Source organism: Anopheles stephensi, chromosome 2, assembly GCF_013141755.1.
Source record: "Anopheles stephensi strain Indian chromosome 2, UCI_ANSTEP_V1.0, whole genome shotgun sequence".
In the NCBI taxonomy this organism is placed as follows: domain Eukaryota; kingdom Metazoa; phylum Arthropoda; class Insecta; order Diptera; family Culicidae; genus Anopheles; species Anopheles stephensi.
In genome coordinates, this window is record NC_050202.1 from 77,211,964 (window position 1) to 77,229,345 (window position 17,382).

The 17,382-nt window shown below is 50.6% G+C and overlaps 1 protein-coding gene across 4 annotated transcripts; it reads right to left on the reverse strand.

Moving 5' to 3' along the window:
• Positions 1-48: 48 nt before the first annotated feature.
• On the reverse strand, positions 49-17,070 carry LOC118505335 (mycosubtilin synthase subunit C). 4 transcript variants are annotated; one of them, XM_036040987.1, is made up of 7 exons: positions 16,546-17,070; positions 5,616-5,836; positions 2,940-3,404; positions 1,789-2,874; positions 1,291-1,690; positions 943-1,206; positions 49-856 (listed from the first exon to the last, which is right to left on the reverse strand). In XM_036040987.1, exons 2-7 carry the CDS (start codon positions 5,743-5,745, stop codon positions 526-528), a joined length of 2,676 nt encoding a protein of 891 aa, XP_035896880.1. In that variant the 5' UTR covers positions 5,746-5,836; positions 16,546-17,070; the 3' UTR covers positions 49-525. The 4 variants fall into 4 exon arrangements, with proteins under 4 accessions (XP_035896880.1, XP_035896881.1, XP_035896879.1 ...); XM_036040988.1 differs by lacking the exon at positions 16,546-17,070 and adding an exon at positions 14,153-14,325; XM_036040986.1 differs by lacking the exon at positions 16,546-17,070 and adding an exon at positions 14,153-14,325 and having other exon boundaries at positions 5,616-5,847.
• Between the last annotated feature and the right edge of the window lie 312 nt (positions 17,071-17,382).

Here is a 17,382-nt window from a genome sequence, read left to right on the forward strand (position 1 = left end):
TGGTGATCGAGACAGAAACGGTATCAAATCATCATGCGAGACAACACGGGTTTTTGTATTCGGTTTTATTGCTCTTTAAATTCTGTACAGCTTTCACTGGAACCTAAACATGATATGATCTGGGGCGCACTAATCACATTAGCTCTCCGGTGTCTTCTGACACTTCTTGTGCGTACAACTAAACAATTGCCGATGCATTCGATCGTACCGTAATTGTTTCTATAGCGTCATTAAAATACTGTTCTCCGCTTAATCAGCTAACCGTGCTAAACCGTCACATGGAAGCCCCGTACCGAATGGCTTAAAAGTAGGTCGTCGTGTGGGTGTGTGTGTCGTGGGGATCCTGGAAAAAGAAAGATTGCTACTAAACCCGTGGCCCGCCGCGCATCACCCGCCTTTTCGGATGCTGCGCTTCTTGTGCTGCGCCCGTGAGTACGATAATACATACATAGTGGTTCATAAATTAAATAACTTAATTAAGGTCCTAATTATCGCTTCTGCCAGGGAACGGGAACGGCGCCGGAATCAACACCGAATGTCCTTCCAGTGTACTACGGCGCGTTGGCTGTCCGGGGCCGCCGCGAACGGTCTCGTACCGTCCGCACTGTACACGAACTGGTTCACCTGATAGTCCAGCATCGTCTTGTAGTTGTACACGGTCGAGCCGAGCTGCTGCGTGAGCGGGTTGGTGTTGGTGGTGAATATGCCGGCAAAGTTGCGACGCTTCGCCAGCTTCAGCACTTCATGCTCCATGAAGTGCATAGCCTCGATGTTTTCCTGTGCCGACAGTTCCGCACACGTGCCCATCATGAAGGAGTGCAGTATCTGGTTTTTGCCTGCCGGCAGTTGACTGTCCCTGTGAATTTAAAGCGGAAAAAAGACGTAAGCATTGCTGAGCGGGCCGTAATGAGCATAAGAAACGAGCTGGGGCGCGACCCGTACCGGATTGGTCCTTCGACGAACTCCAGGAACTCGAACACAATGATCAGTTTGCTCGTGACGGTCACCTCGGGTTCGTCGTGCGCATCAAAGTTTAGCGACACTCCGACGGAGCGACCGGTTTCGTCCTTAACGATGAAGCTGAGTCCCTTCTCGATAAGCACCAGCCAGATGTCTTCCAGGATGTCCCGGTAGTCTGTTTCGTGGATCTGCGGCTTCAGCCACTGTTCCAGGTCCGCTTTCTCGAAGAAGCTGGACGTAATGATGCTGGGAAGGTAAGTGAGTGGGCACGATTATTTCGATGTTGCTCCGCCTTGCACTAAGAGACCAACGTATTGCTAACTATCTTACTTGATGGTGTCCGCTTTGTGTTCGACTGCCAACGGGTGTGCCGTCAGCTGCATGCGGTAGTCAAAGTCGCCCTCCGCACTTCCATTACCATTAGCTTCCAGCTGATGGTTCTGCAGGTCCCGTTCGTCGGCACAAATTTTGTCGAGAATTTCGCCCAAATTCTTGGCTCCGATGAAGGTGGTAATGCTAACCGGGTATCCCTTGCCGCACAGCTGCGTCACGGTGATGATCGAGTTGAGCGAGTTACCGCCGAGCTCGTAAAAGTTGCTTGCCAAGCAAATCTTGGCCCGCGTCGAGCGACCGATCACCTGCCCGACTGTTTCGAACAGATCCTTCGCCACCGGCATACGGCTCGCCGGAACATCGGTATAGTCGTACTCGATCTCGATCTGTGTATCATCTAAAGACGGGAGGAGGGGGGGGGGGGGAGACATGCAGAGAGAAGGGAAAGGTTGGAGAATACACATGTTCCGACCGCGCATCATCCCGTACACATACCGTTATTGTTGGTGCTTTCGTACATCTTCAGCAGCGTCTGGCGATCGATCTTGCCGTTCACGAGCAGCGGAATGCTCTCGAGCAGAATGACCTGCGGGATCATGTAGTGGGCCAGTTTGTCACCAAGCGCTGCCTCCACCTGCAGCCCCGTCCGGAAGTGGGTGTCCTGCTCCAGCGTCACAAAACCAAGCAGCGCCTGATCGAGCTCGCCGGCATGGTAGCACAGCACGATGCCCTTATCCACGCCGGCCAGCCCGAGCAGATTCGCCTCCACCTCCGACAGGTCCACCCGGTGGCCACGGATCTTGATCTGCGAATCCATACGCCCCTGGTAGTAGACGCATCCCTTGCTGACCGACGCATAGTCGCCCGTTTTGTACAGCCGCCCGAACGAGGGATCGATCGCCAACGGATTGTCGATGAACCGGTCCGGATCGCGCCCATTCACGTACCCTTCGGCCAGGTTCAACCCTGCCACGTACAGCTCGCCGATCTCCTCCGTCCGTACCGGATGCAGATCCGGGCCCATAATGTAGATGATCGTATTGTCGAGCGGATAGCCGATCGGTACCTTTTCGTAACCTTCCAGCTGCTTCCTCGACTCGCACACGAAGTACGTCACGTCACCCATCACCTCGGTCGAGCCGTAGAAGTTGCACAGCTGGTGCACGCCCTCCTGGAAGTAGTCGAAGAATTCACGGGCCAGCGAAATCTGTAACGGTTCACCGGAGCACACCCAGATGCGCAGACAGTACAGCAGTTTCGAACCGGATTGTGGCCGTTGTGGTTGTTGTTGTTGCAGTGGCAGATAGAGCAGCAGCGAGCGGAGCAGCGTCGGTACCAGCACCAACCGCTCGATACGATAGCGCTCCAGCAGCTCGACGAGCTTTTCGGGATTGTTGGTAATCTTCTTCGGTACTACCACAATCGCCATGCCGTTTAGCAGCGGGCCCCATATCTCGGTGACCGAGTCGACGAACGTAAGCGCCGTCTTGAACACGCCGATGCGCTCGGTCGCAGAGTAAGGGAACCGGCTCCACTGCCACTGGAGCCGATTCAGGATGGTCTCATGGTTAAGCCGAACGCCTGCAACACAACACAACAAGAATGTTAGTAAACCCGCGTGCGCACCAGCTCGTGTGTCGGCTTACCTTTCGGCACGCCGGTACTGCCGGACGTGTACAGTACCAGGCCCAGCTGTGCGCTGCCCTTGCCGAGCATCGCTTCCGGTCGGATGTTGGCGTTGCTCAGCTCGCTCGCCCGTTTGCGCAGCTCGGCGTAGCTGATGGCGGGCGTCTTCCCGAAGATGGCCGCATTGCCGTAGTCCTCGGCGTACACGACCAGCGCCGGTTTCGATTCGCCCAGTATGTGCTGAATGCGATTCGGGGGGAAGGTCGGATCGATCGGCAGATAGGCGGCACCCGCCTTCCAAATCGCCAGCAGTGTCGTCACCAGACGGTCGGTCGGATGCATGCAAACGGCCACGATATAGTCACCGTCGGTGTTGGGCGGCGAGCGGTAGTGATCCTTGATGCGGGTCAGCATGGCCGTGGCCAAACGGTTCGCCGTCGAGTTGAGCACATTGTAGTTGATCTTCACCTCACCATGTACATCGTCTAGCGGCAGCATGCATCGGAAGAGATAATGCGAACAATTAGTACACTGCTGGACGGGCCGGTTCACGGTATGGCTATGTCAAGGGAAGCCTTCTTAATGGGCGTCTTGTACGTAGACCTAGCGAGAAACATTAGCACCAGACGCAAAGGACAGTCGGTTGGAACAATATCTACGGCGTATCGTCGCATCGCACCATTGTTTAACTGCTGTCTGCGCCATTGTTTTGACGCAAGCATGAGTGCAGTTCCCTCTCTGCCATTTCCATTACCCTATACGCTGGACGCCCTAATGGTGAATGCATTATTCTTCTCGTCCAATCGGAAATATGCCATCGGAAACGTATGCCTGCCGCTCGTTGCAGGTACGATAACCTTCCTTCCATTCGATCCATCGTTCCAGCGTGATCGATTTGGGCCCAGGTGCAGCTTCAGTTTTGTCTACCGTTTCATTGACCGTTCGGTAGGAGCAGGTTTGCCTTTGGCTGCCCCCCAAATGCCAACCGGTGTGAAGAACTGACCACACCGCAAGCCGCAGCACCTGCCCGACCGCTAATGATTGTGGTGATGAAGGATTGCGCAAAAACAAAAACCCGAACGGCGCGCCACAAGTACCGCAAGTGTGTTGTGCAACGGCGATCGCCAAAGACCCGGTTCGGTCAGCTTTTTCGCAAACTACTGGGGTGGCTTCTAATGCGCCACGGGTATGGCCCTGGATTTGTGTGCGGTGAACCGCCCGGGTCGACTAACCCTTCGAAATTGCACTTGAACACTTCGTGGTGCACGGTGGTGCGTGGACAGACGGTGTATTCCCCCGTTTGCTAACCGGCTTGCAGCGATACCTGCAGCGCAGTGTGGCCGTGCACGATCGATCGGAGAAGGTTGGTTGCCGTTTGGTGGCGGCAGCAAATATTGGGTAACCGTGCCGTGTGTATGATCTTCGCGAACGTCCACACGATGCGATCATCGGCAGCGGTCGGGGGTAGCCCCACGAGGGCGTTACAGTCGCGGGAAGGAAAAACGAAATGACGGATTAAAAAAGAAACACCCAGCGGCTCACGGTCAGCGCGTGACTCGAAGGAAACTCCGATGAAAACGAAGCTACGCAACGGTGAAAACGTTCGGCCCGGTAGCTTCGCGGGGAGTTGGTTTTTCTTGGCCTTGAACTAGAATTCATGGTTCACACACACACACACTTTTTGGATGGGCTTGCTGCCCATCCGAGGTTGACGTTCCGTCGATGGGAGACTTAACGTGTTTTATGGCTCGTTTTATGTGGTAGCTCTTGGGCTACGAGCTTATGCTGCCGAGTGGACTTGATCGGTTGTCTGGCGCGTTTGGTTTGCTATCTATCATGCTGGCCTCTTCGCGTCGGTACAGTCACCTGCTACTGGTCACCACTGGCATCTTAAGCCAGTTAATGGTTGAGTGAAAGGCACACATTAAGCAACATTGTGGAGGCACATGCAGATATCGGTGTTCTGCACTAGATTCTGTAGATTTGGTCACCTAGATGACCTAGTCGGCGGTACGGCACGAGCTTGATCGAGGTTCGAAACCGAAACTGGCAATTAAGAATGGGCGGGCATAATTTATGCTTAACCCATTAGCTCCCCAACTGATTGATTGGGTGGACTGGTGGGATTTGTTAGCTTGATCGATGCTTTTGAAGAAGGAGTCCTGGTTTCGTGAGATCGCTTTCAATATCAAGCCAGTTGCCAGTACGCCACCAGCCCTACTTAGTCCAAGCTAACCAAAATATATTTCTAGACCCCGCAATAAATGTCGATGGCACGTACCCGTCGTATCAGGGGTGTCAAAGTAAACTAAGTAGAACTAAGACCACCTCGCTTCTGGTGTCTTTGTTTTGGTTTTATTAGACTTCTTGTAGATCCATGGTGAGATCGCACACAAAGCTAGTTAAAAATCAATCTTCACATACCATCAAGTCATGTGCTCAAAGCTCACAAATTGGATATGAGCGGCCGAGACGACCACAACACAGCACCACACCAATCCTTCACGCTCGGAGGACGGTGATCAGCTCCAGTTGTTTTTTTTCCTCCTTTTTTTTGACGAAGCGAAAGTGGCATCCAAAGCCAACCATGCACGGTGACACCGGTCAGCGTAACGTTTCTGCTAAATTGAAGTTCAACAATGCTGAAGGCTGCGTCCTAGGGTCGATTCGGTGCCGCACATTACTCTATTACCTACCGTTGTAGATGAGAGCCGTATCGGTGCCACAGAATTTGTCAACGTTCGATTCAAAGGTCCGATGGAGTAAGGTCGGCTGCAGGGGACACAGTTTTCCCTTCGCTACGGCTAGCTGCGGCAAGGTACCCATGCTGTTGGCTGCCGGTGTCTAATGACTTGCGGTGGTGGTGATTCTAGCGGACGGACGGCGCTTTCTTCGTTCGCTTTCCGGCAACGGGTTTCTGTAACGATTCTGGAACAAAACGCCGAATGAGAAGCGGGACAAGGTTACGCGGTGAATCTAATTGCATCTGAAAGGAGTTAGCCCCTATAAATGGTTGTAATTGAGAGATGAAAAAAAAAATACAAAATGGTACATTCTTGCCACTGGTAAGCCACGGAGGGCTGCAAACGGAGCTAAAGGGGGCAGCATTGATTGGAATCGATTAGCAGCGGCATTAAAGTGTCGCACGCGTTCTTTATTGAGCAATGCGATCATTTCCTCTCGATATCTCGGTACGACGATCGCGTTAAAAAAGGTTATATTTCAATCGGCTTAACGCGCCTTCCCACCGGCAATAGGATTGGTTTAAATTTATTAATAAGTTTATTCGCTGCGCGTGCCACCAAACGGGTACACAGCGTCCTTTATACCCGCGATTGGTGGTCCACCGAAACCATCAACGTCCGGTCAGGTTGACGGTGGGAAGTAGCGTCAACAGTACCACCATCACCACCCAGGTATAAGGTAAATCCGTTTTTCGATTTATTTTGTGCCCCGATCACCGTTCGGCACGCGCCTGATGAAGTGATACACTTGCGGTAGCCACCGTTTGATGTAGTGCAGGGCAACCTTCCTCAAGGCAATCGCGGCGCACGGCTTAGCTCAGGTTTGGTGTGGTAAGGCGGGGATCGCGCGCGTGTGTGTGTGGCTCATGTTTTAGTCACCTCTTGCTCATGCCATGCTGCTTGTTTCTTTGCGTTCCTTACACCGGTTTTTCGTACATTTTTCTTTTACTACGTGCAGACCGAACTGCCAGCCAGCAAACCAGCCGACTGGGTGAATGTTGGCTTCAGTGCGTACGGCAGTGTGTGGTTGATGCAGTTTTCATTAACTTATCTATCTGCGGTCGATCGCGAACGATGGCCAACCGTGGCAAGGGGTTCCATTTTTCCTTTCCCACCCGGCTTTGGTGGCGCTGTGATGGTCGAATTTTGTCTGGGCGGGAACAGCGTGCGCGAACTTGAAAGTGACGATCCGTCTCACGGCTCAAGGACGCGAAGGCCGCAAAAACGGACGGTTGCTGATCTTCGTGGCCGTTGGATACCAAACAAAACAGAAAAAAGAACTATCAAAACAAAACCAACGAAGGTAGTACACACAATAACACACCCTCCGGCCAGGGTCTTGAAATTGGCATACGCTACGCACTCAGCCGACCGCCGTAAGCTTCCTTTTCGTGCATCATCGTCCCTAGCAGGCGCGAGGCGACAAGGGCACGGGTGGGTACATAAATCTAGCCAGCAAGCAATTGCACATTAGCAATTCCGCCACGGTGGTTCTTACGGTAGCGCCGCAGATGTCAACCGTAAACAATACAACAGGCGCTGAGGTGTACTTATGTCCGAGGGGAAGCCAGATTGATCGATCGAAGCCATCAAGATTCTACCACGACCTCGGTCAAACAAAACAATACACTCAGAGATGAATAGTTCTGCTCCCAACGATCGGCTCGGCGATCGTCTCCGTCCAAGATTCCTCCCTTCCCTCTTTGTTTGTGCGTTCGAGGAGAATGGACCTCAGCATCCTTGAAGTGGTTTGACAATTATTGCACAAAAATTAAAGCTTCTGTTTAAGCGAATGCACCACCACACTGGCTCGCGCAAGCGATGGCAGTATGTAGATGGCCGCTTTGGAAGGGATCCGAATGCCACTTCCGGTACTGCTTCTACCGGGTTGCGATAAAGCTGGGCAAACAATGGCCCAGGAGAAGGTGTCTGTTTGCAACTGTCACTTCTCTGACAGTACTATTCACGGTACGTTACGATCCCTTCCGATCACCATAATCGTTTGGATGGATGAGAAAGAGATCGCTCGCGTTAATCTGCTCAACATCGGGACTGGTTGTAAATGTTGGAAACGTTCACCGGACCGAAGGACATCCTCCACTCGGCAACGGGTTCATCCCAAATCGGTAACACGGTGAACCGGGTTTGCCGACGTTACGTGTGCGTGCATCAGCAATCCTGTTTATCGGTTATTTTTGGACGCACGACGCTCTGCTGCGTGTCCTTGTCCGGTCGGTCGGCAGGAACCGGTGTGTGTGATATTTCCGGAACAGGCGATCCTCGCGCGGTAAAAGGGGATGCTTATTTTAAGATACAGCTGTAAACTCCCGCTTCCCGGTCAGCCCGTCGCGGGCTGACCGTTTCAAGGTTGCTTTGGACAGGTTTTGTGTGAATATTTTTAGACGCCATTTGCAGACGGCATCATGATTTCCGCGGCATACATTATAGCCATTAAGTGTGGAAAATAAAAGGAATTCAGTTGGGGCTTTTTTTGTTGTTGTAGGGGTTTGGTTTAGCTTTGCAACAAGCACATTCTTGGGTGGAAAAGTGTAACTTGATAGTTTGAACGGTGTAAGCAGCAACATACTAAGTCCACAAGTGTCATGTCACTGTCAGTGGTTTGATCGTTTCGGTTGATAAATCTGCAACACTAGTCTTCAACAATTTGAAGGCGAACTAAAATGTGATGCTCACTCTATTCAACACCAGCCAAAAAACCGGAGCCGTCGCTTGGTCTTCCTGTACGAATATTTAATTAGGCAGTTCTTTCAAATTCTAGCTTCTCGAAGCACATTTACCCGGTCTGCCTTCGATTGACGTTTGAACAAGCAAATTGTTTGGCTCATTAAATTGGCTCGATTAGCTATTAATTTCATGCTGCATGTATGCCATGTACAATTCCTAGCGCGTATATGATCTAATTAAATCAACTGCTAATTTAGCTAAATTTGTAGTTGCGCAACAACGATCGCGGTCTGGCGGCTGTGACCGTGGAAGAAGAAAAAAAAAACATTGCAAATTCGGTAATAATGCTGCTTAATCATACAAATGGCATAACAGGGTAGCTCCCTGTTGCTCGCCATCAAATGCTTGCCAGTTTACGAGAAAATGGCAGGAAATTTTAATTAACAATTGTTTGCGTTCATCCGACTCGATCGCCTGCAAACAACAGAGTCGACGGAGGGGTCCCAATGGCATGCAGTCGTCACACACACACGTACGTACACCCGAGTGGCCAACACAAAATAGTTTAAGCAGTGTTTCGTCATTAGGGTAGAGCTGATCTACAAAAACCGAGGCCAACGTTTCGGAATGGACACCGGCATGATGACGCCAAAGGATTGTTCGTGTCGGCCGAGGACATGCCAAGGTTTTTCTTTTACCGCTACAATGTACACATTTGTTCTAGATGAGAAAAAACGGCACGCTAAGAGTACCGGCGGTGGCGGCGGCGGCATTGGTCCAATTTGGTGGTAATTCAATTAGCTGCGGGCAAGAAAGAAATCCGGCTGCTGCCCGATGATGCTTCGCCGGCCAGAAACGGGCTTTGGAAATTGGTCCCAATTGAAAAATTGCGACCCACCATGGCACGGGTGTGATTTGAGCTTTAACGATTTGCTTGGGAACTTATTGAGTATGCGCGTGCCTTTTTTTCGGTTTGAAGTTTGCATTGCTTACAGGGGTTCATTTGATCGGTTGTTGGTGTCTTAAGGATATTCCCAGGACCATCACTTGGCTTATTCAAGCAAGTAGGGCTTGTCTTTTCATCTCTATTTCTCCTCAGCACAAATAGGGGCTTGTACAGATGAATGAAAACTAAATTGTGACATCAAAAAAGCTTCTCGATGACAGGAAAACAAAAAATCTATCGTGTCGAATTGCTTTCGTTTAATCCAGCCCAAAAACGTGTCAAACGTGATTTCACTAAAAAAAAGCTGGACAAAACTGGAGAAATCCCTTGAATATGGACATAAAAATTAGTTAAACTGAAGTTTATAACGATCACAGCTTTTCAGGCAAACAGGTTTTCCACGCTTCTAGATTGCATGAGTCGACTTTGATCTTGAGCCCAAAAAACACCCCCCCCCACCGTCTCCCGAGCACCCGAGCTACCATGGCGTTCGCATACCTTTCCAGCTTACCAACCATTTAGTAGCATGATCAGCATTCAGCAGAAATAAATCAATTATGGTGTTATGATCGATGAATTATTCATTCCGTAAATCCCTTGGTGTGAGCACGTGCCACCGGTGGTGCTTGTGCAAAATACAGTTTGTTCGACTCTTTTTTTTCTTCTTTTCGTCAAAGTTATGCTGCCAATCAGAAGGATTGTTTGTTCTCGATCGCCGTAAGCTTGAACGGTATGCGAAAAATTAATCCGTGCCACAAGTCCTTGGACCGATCCGGTCCGGATACGCGTGCGATCGAGCGGCACGCGGTTCCATAGTATCGTTACATCTAAGATGTTTACAAACGAGATAAAAAACAAAAACAGGGGCACATCGGGTGCCATTGCGCGTTTGAGGAAGGGGAGTTTGAGGTTGGTTAAAATTTGAATTCGCGGAACGTGCTTCACAAACATCTATGACAGGCTGTCATAGGTTGGTCCAGCGCAGCCCAACCACTTCCCGGTGTCCGATGATGCCTTCGCCATGCCCTTGGTTCCTACGCGTATCAGGGTGCGAAATCGGATACGTCGGGATACAACTTTCAAAAAATACACCGGAAGGACATCATCACCGCGGCCCGACCTTGACATTCACACGCACCGAGGGGGAGAGAGCAATCCTAGGTCTTGTCTGCTCCAATTTACGTACGATTTCATCTGGTGGCTTTGGTCGCGTGCCGCTTTAGCTTAATGTCCATGATGGACGGTTATTCAACTCGTCCCGAACAGGTCCACCACTAGGTGGTGGTGGTGGTAAGAGGATACCTTTTTTAAATTTATCTTAATCAGGCTTAAGCTGCTGCCATTTGTTCACACCTTTTACCTCCTTTTTTTTGGCTCGTAAATAGGGCATCTTTTGTGTGTCTTGTCTTGTGTTCTTTGGCACTACATCCTCGAGAGGTCTCGCGGGCCTGCCACTTCTGGCTTTCTGTGACTTAATTTTACCCGTAGAAAAGTAGTCAGCCTTACGTACGGGGAGGCGGTCTTCTGGATGGGATTTGAACCGCGGTCCTGTCCCGTGTGAAGACCTGCGCCGCTGTCGCCTCGGCCACCGGACCGCTACTAATAGCATGGTAATTAGTCTGCTGAAAGCTTTACTTCCAACCACCATCTAATGATTTAATTGCAGCAAAAGGTGTGGAGTGTGCACAGAGCACGGTCGGAAACAATTACCGCTAACGTCTTCATCTAATGTGTTTGCCCAGTCGGCGTGCGTTGCGTGGAGCATAGGGGCAAAGATCTTTTAATGGATTTCGTTCAAATATTGTTCCCGTATTAACACCACGCTCCTCCGGCTCTGTGCTCGACATTTGACCGACCGGTTAAAGGGTGGGAAAAACGACGCTTCTTTTTCCATGCGGAAATAGCACAACCAAACAATGGCTAATTACCTTTACAAATCATACGCATATGGACGCTCGATAAGCATCAGCCGCTCGGTGGGTTCGGCAAACAGTTATCGACCGGGTACAGCTTAGCATAAATTAATCGATCGATAAATTATGCAACATTCGTCATCGTGGGCCTCGTATCGCATGTACTGGTGCGATCTTGAGCTGACTGCTACGTGAACGAGTGTTTGATTTGCTGTGCAAAGTACAGCTACGGGCGTTGGCGGAATTCAATTATTCCATCGGTCGCTCCGAGCGGTTTGCAAAGGAAGCTGCACGAACAGAGCTGGGAAAGTTGCGCCAGCCTGATTGTTGGCCGTTGCAATCGCTGTGTACAGGTGTGCTACGAGCAAATTGAAAACCTGCAACGGAGCTCATTTTGCAGCACGGGGGAAAAACAAATATTCAATTAATCAAAACCACCTCCCGAAGTGGGGGTTTGATGCATCTCGCATCTAGGAGTCGCGATCAGCTGTTGCTCGTATAGAATTGCTGCCCAACAACTCGGTTAGGTTAGCTTGTGTTTCACGAGAACACCGAGCTACACAGCACCAGGGAGCAGCAAGATTCGCGGAACGCGATTCGCTGCATACACAACACACAAGCATTACTCACACCGTACGGTGTGAGAAGCGGTGGGAGGGAATCACCGATCGGATTCTTTTCCCTCCACTTAGCTGATTATTTGCATATATGCGGTGACGTGTGTGACTCTTCCTGTGAGATGAGAGCGAGCGTTGCATTCCTTCCACTAGCACAGATCGTTCACTGGTCGGTGGCGTTTGTGACGTTGATGTGTTTTTGTTCCCGCCACAACCGGAGCGTGGTATTTCCGGTGGTATATTGGTGGGTAATTCCCCACCTCTTTCCCTTGCAGTGGATGGATGACAATGGTCTGGCGCCCAGCACCGCTCCTTTCACAGTGCCCGGGGGATTTCACCGACACAACAAACACAACAACTCTGACACATCTTGTGCTGATGCCGTGGACGAAGAAGGCGTGAATAGAGTTGTCCAATGCTTTAATTTAGTTTGATTTATCAGGTGACAGGTCAGAGCGCGTAGATCAACTGGCACGATTGCGGCTTTACGCACTCACTCAATCAAACCTTACGCACCTTAAGATCGAAACAAGAGAAGAACAAAAAATGCGTTTCGAACTGACGTGATCGTGCGTGCCGGTGCCAGGGATGGTGTCCACAAGGACACACACACACACGTACCGCTCCGATCGTGTGACTTGATGGACGGATCTCAAGTGTCGATCAAGAGTCTCCGTGGGGGGTGCGCACCGTGATTGTCAACAAAGGTGGAACAGATAACAAAGCTCATTTGTATGACTACCCGACTTAGTGTTGAGAATGTATCAAATCCGTGTAGAAGAGGGTGCAAGGTGCAGGCTTTGCTATTTGTACAAGATTTCTATCACGGTGTTTCGTTTTGGGGCGCCGGTTAGGATCCTACCCAAGACTACGCGATCGTTCACTCGCCCATGGCGGAAACGAACTTCGTATCATACCATCTGCGGACGAGGCGAAAAATTGTAAAGACTCACACATGTCGGCGGTGCTGCAACCCCCCTCGGGGGGGGGGGGGGGGGGGGGGGGGGGCAAAGTTTGTGAATTTTTAAGCAACATTTCTTGCAGAACCTTATACTGTTCCCCTTCACTGGCACGGCCGTGCGGTGTGCATGTTGGACAGTTCGAGCGAGTTCTAGTTCGTGTTGTTCTGAACGACACTTTGCCGGAAGTGGCTGTAGAGTTGGCGTTCGCCTGGTTCGACGAATGGCGCGTGGCAGAAGGTTGCCTGTGTCTAGCGATTAATTATTGGTGAGATATGTGAGCGGTGCTAAATGTTGAAGCTATTTGTGTAAGTTTACCAACGACACTCGACTCTTTGGGTGTGCTTTAGACAGAGCTCGAACCAAAACATACCACGCAGGATGTGCCCCGGTGACATTCTTCTTGTGTCTCACCGTGTCTCCCCACTCGCTCGGCACTGGTTTGCGCAGCGCAGATACACCAGTTTCCAGCCGTTTAATGAGAAGCGTTCAATTAGGTTTTAATTACACAGTTTTTTTGTGTGTGCGCTTACGTGCGACATCCGTTCCTGTTTCATGCCATTCCATCCGCGGGCAGCACAAAGAAAAGAAAAAAAAATCACTGACTGACACTCGCGCGGTGGTTTGCGGAAAACCCTTCAATAAATTATTGGTCTTGTCGCACAAGTTCACACATTAATCACAGTGCACTCGATCATCACGATCGCGAGGTACGGGCCGCCCACTGCTGCTGCTGTTGCTGACGGGCTAGGAGAGATGCGACGGTTCATGGCCTCGCACGGTACGAAACCGATGTTGCAGAAACGTGGAAAACACAAAACAAGCTGCCAGAAGTACGTTTCATTTTCCCCATTCCCCGGGTACTCGTCGATTCTGATCAGAACCCACCACCGATCGATAAAGCACAATGTCTGTAGAAAAATGCTGCTCGTTACGATCGTTTGTGACGAGCGCTTAAACGACACTCGTCCAGGCTTCTTGGCGGGTTAGCCTTTGTGTAGCCACGGTTCTGAGAAGATGTTCGAAGCGACGCTCGACTGTTCCCCCCCCCCCCCCCGGGTCGACCGGGTAACCGATCGACGCTGAATGCCTTTGATTGGAATAAAGTGAAATTGATGCCGGTCAAGAGCACTTGCGCGTCTCGCAGTTTTGTGATGCTCGATGGGCCACTTTTGTTCGGCAACACAGGTTCCGCCAGCAAATTACGCCAGCACGGTACAGCTGGATATGTTGTCACTTCACTCATCACACGGAGGTTAAGCTGCTACTGGGGGGTGGCGGGGGGATGGACACATCTTCTGCATGCGCCGTGTGCCACTGCAAGTGTTGTCGTTACACAATTGTGCCCGCTCTCTGTACTACTACTCACCTTCACTCACTGCCTGACTGGATGTGGACGGAGCACAACTGTAAGCCGTGGATCGACCGATCGAAATATGTATAGCGCAGTGATGACTCTCGGTTCTCCAGCCCTCCAGACGGTGAGACTTGACCAACAGTGGCTAAAGATCCGCACTCGTTGAAGTTCTAAGTGCAAGTGAAAGCGTTAGTGGCGCATTTCGCTATTTAGATTCGCGCACTGGAAGTTCTCAGGGAAGTGGTGCGGGGCGCTAGATGGTGGTGGTGGTGGTGGTGGAAGGGGAGCTAAACACATAACGTCGCGTTCTAAACGTTGTCGATCGCGATCACATCGCAATGGAAAGGGTCACTGTAATGGGAATCCGAGGGCGCACAGGGGAAACACAACGACCTGACCCTACCCCTCTATTCAATTAGCTCCATCGGTACCCTCTAACCCCCCTCCACCGTCCCCACCTTCACCCCCTTCACCCCTCCGCCCTACCGATCGTATGAGGTGTCTCAGGCGGAAGTGAACTGTGCGAGCCAGTGATCTACCCCCCAGTGGTATGAATGATGGAAGGCGATGTTCAAACGCAACCGGCGATGCAAATCTTTCCACCGAGAAGACAATTCAATGCGTAGTCCCTCGGTTGGGATGATGACTTGGAAGCGATATCAAGCCGATTAAGGTACAGCTTGTCGGATCCAATTTTTTATTGGCTGTAAATGGACGGCCTGTGTTTTGCAGAACGCGAACGGAACGCGAACGGTAACTGCGTGCCTGGGAAGGTGGCGGCCAACATCGCGCATCACTGTTGCACATAAATGGCACACGAACCCGGGTTGCGTTCCCGGGTGCGTAACAATTTTTCACCCAGCGTGCCTTTTCCGTTCCCGCACCGGGGTTTGCTGCAATAGGATGCGAATGTTGCGTCAGCCATCGTCAGCAACCTTCTGGCCCTGGACCGGTATCGGGCACCATAATAAGCACGCGCCGCGCAAGGATCACAGCTCGTTGTTCAGTTTTTATTGTTAACGCTATTAAAAAAGGGGCTTTGCTTGCGGTGCCTCGCCTCGCGCTCACCTTCTCGGTCGTACGCGCTGTTTTCACCTTCAAGCGGAACCTGCGGATTCCGCAAAGGGTAAAAACCGGAGCATAACGTTCTACGGTTCATTAATCAGCGTGGAATTCAGTTCCTGCGTGCTTGATGCTGCATGCGTCAGTGATGTTTTTTTACATGCGATCTTCATGTATCTCCCAGGGGGTGAGTTGCGGTGCTTTGATGCTTCGATCGCTCGTAATGCAACAGGCGCCTCCATCGCCCGTTTCTGCCGTGCGTTACCTCTAAATTCCGGCGGTTAGATGGTGTTAGAATTTTGATGTTACGATGGGAAGGAAGTAGTTGTTGTTCTTGTTCCATTGGCACGCGAGCTTCCTGAAAGTGTACGCGTGTGCGGGCGCGCGCGCGCGCTCGCCCTCCCTGCTCAGCGTTACGCACGCAACCCGGCCCAGCGTTAGAATCGGGCGTTTTGGCGCGTGCGGGTTGTTCGCGTTACGTCGCTGCCGATCAGCGCTCCACCGGCAATCGATAATTAAACAATTAAAAAATGCTTTGAAATTCAAATACAAGCCATTGATCAGGGTGGACGATCGGGTTTGTAAGCTCCCCAGTTGCGAGGGGTGGTTTGTTTGCCTGTGTACGCAAAAACAAGACAAAAGCTTTCAACACATTCCCATGCTCCAATCGTTTGACCCCCTTTTCCGCTCCGTTCGGCGCTCATATTTGCCGCAGTCGATGAGCGGCGGTGCGTTAGTAAACAAGTTGTTCTGTGAAAACTAAGGTACAGTCGTTCGTTTGATGTGCTTTTCGATGCACGAAGCTGTTGGCGGTCAGCGGTCACTGATTGATGGGGGAAAGATGTTCCATTTTGCAACAATCGCAGGAGATGTGTTTGTAGTGTGCTTTACAAACGTTTAGAGATTAATGGAGGAGGATCGACTCGTTGTCCTAGCTGTGTTTAACATTTGGTGCGAGGTTCGAATTCGAAGAGAGGTCTAAGAAATTGTCAAAAATCGGTTGGAATATTGCTTTGTTGGTTGGTTGGCTTTCTTAGGCATTCCTCCAATTGATTGTAAATTTTTTAATTTCTTTGGGTTATAATTGACTTGAATTAAAAAATAAAATATGCTTTAAATAATACGCCAAAACACTAAATCCAGTTGAGGAAAAGACAATTATTTTAAATAGCCTAATAGACCTGGCTAGACTGGCTTTGCATTAACCTTCCATAATAGCTTGGCTTCCTTGAACACTCTCTTCTTTAGATTACTAAACACAAAGTAATATTAATAGTTTCCAAGTTGTTTTAATACACTACAATATACACTGAGCTAAGTTTAATTAAAACCCTGTAACTTACATGAAGCTTTCCTTTTTCCACTGATTCCTGGTACGTCGTGTCCAGAGCCTTTGACGTATAAAGTTCGTAAGCTTTTCCACAGCAGGATGGTACACACACACACGCAAACAACTGTTCGTCTTTCGAATCACGAAAACTGACCACACCGGTGTCCGTGCTGGAATGTCACTTTTGATCACAGTCTTACTCCCGACCGTATGTCGTACTGTTCGCTGAGCTTTGCAATTTTCCGGCAAACATTCGCAGAACGTTTTTCCGTTGGCAATGCTTGTGTTTCCACTCTCGGCACGCGCGAACACTTCTACACTTCTAGTCTGGTGGGATGGGGCCCAATCACGAATCCGACTGCTGTTGGATGCGTCTACTGGGGCGAGACTTGGCAGCACTTTTGTTCAAGCGACGGCAAGAAGACTTTTCACACCACACACAGACCTAGGGGGGGAGGCTATTCGTGCGGCACAAAACAGGACACCGGACCATACGGCGCGTGCTGCTGCGGGTAGTTTTCGAAACGAACTAATTGACTGAAATCGGCTCCATATTGCTTTTATACGGCCACCCGGCCACTGGGCCGCCCCAAACCGCTGCTACGATCGCTGAGCTTACGTTGGGTCGCGATTTCGTCGCGGTGCGCTGCGGCGGTCTTGCTTGCTCGGGTGCCGATTGCACCGTGGAAGGGGTCGGCGAAGGAACTTTGGCGAAGCGCGAAACGAGCGGAGAACCGAGCAAAGGAGCAGTGCCGAGTCTGGTGGTGGTGATGAGGTGCACTAAGGTTGTTTTTTTACCAGCGCTTCGCGCATTTTTTTTTTCGAGAAGCGATTCAAGACTTTTTTCCAC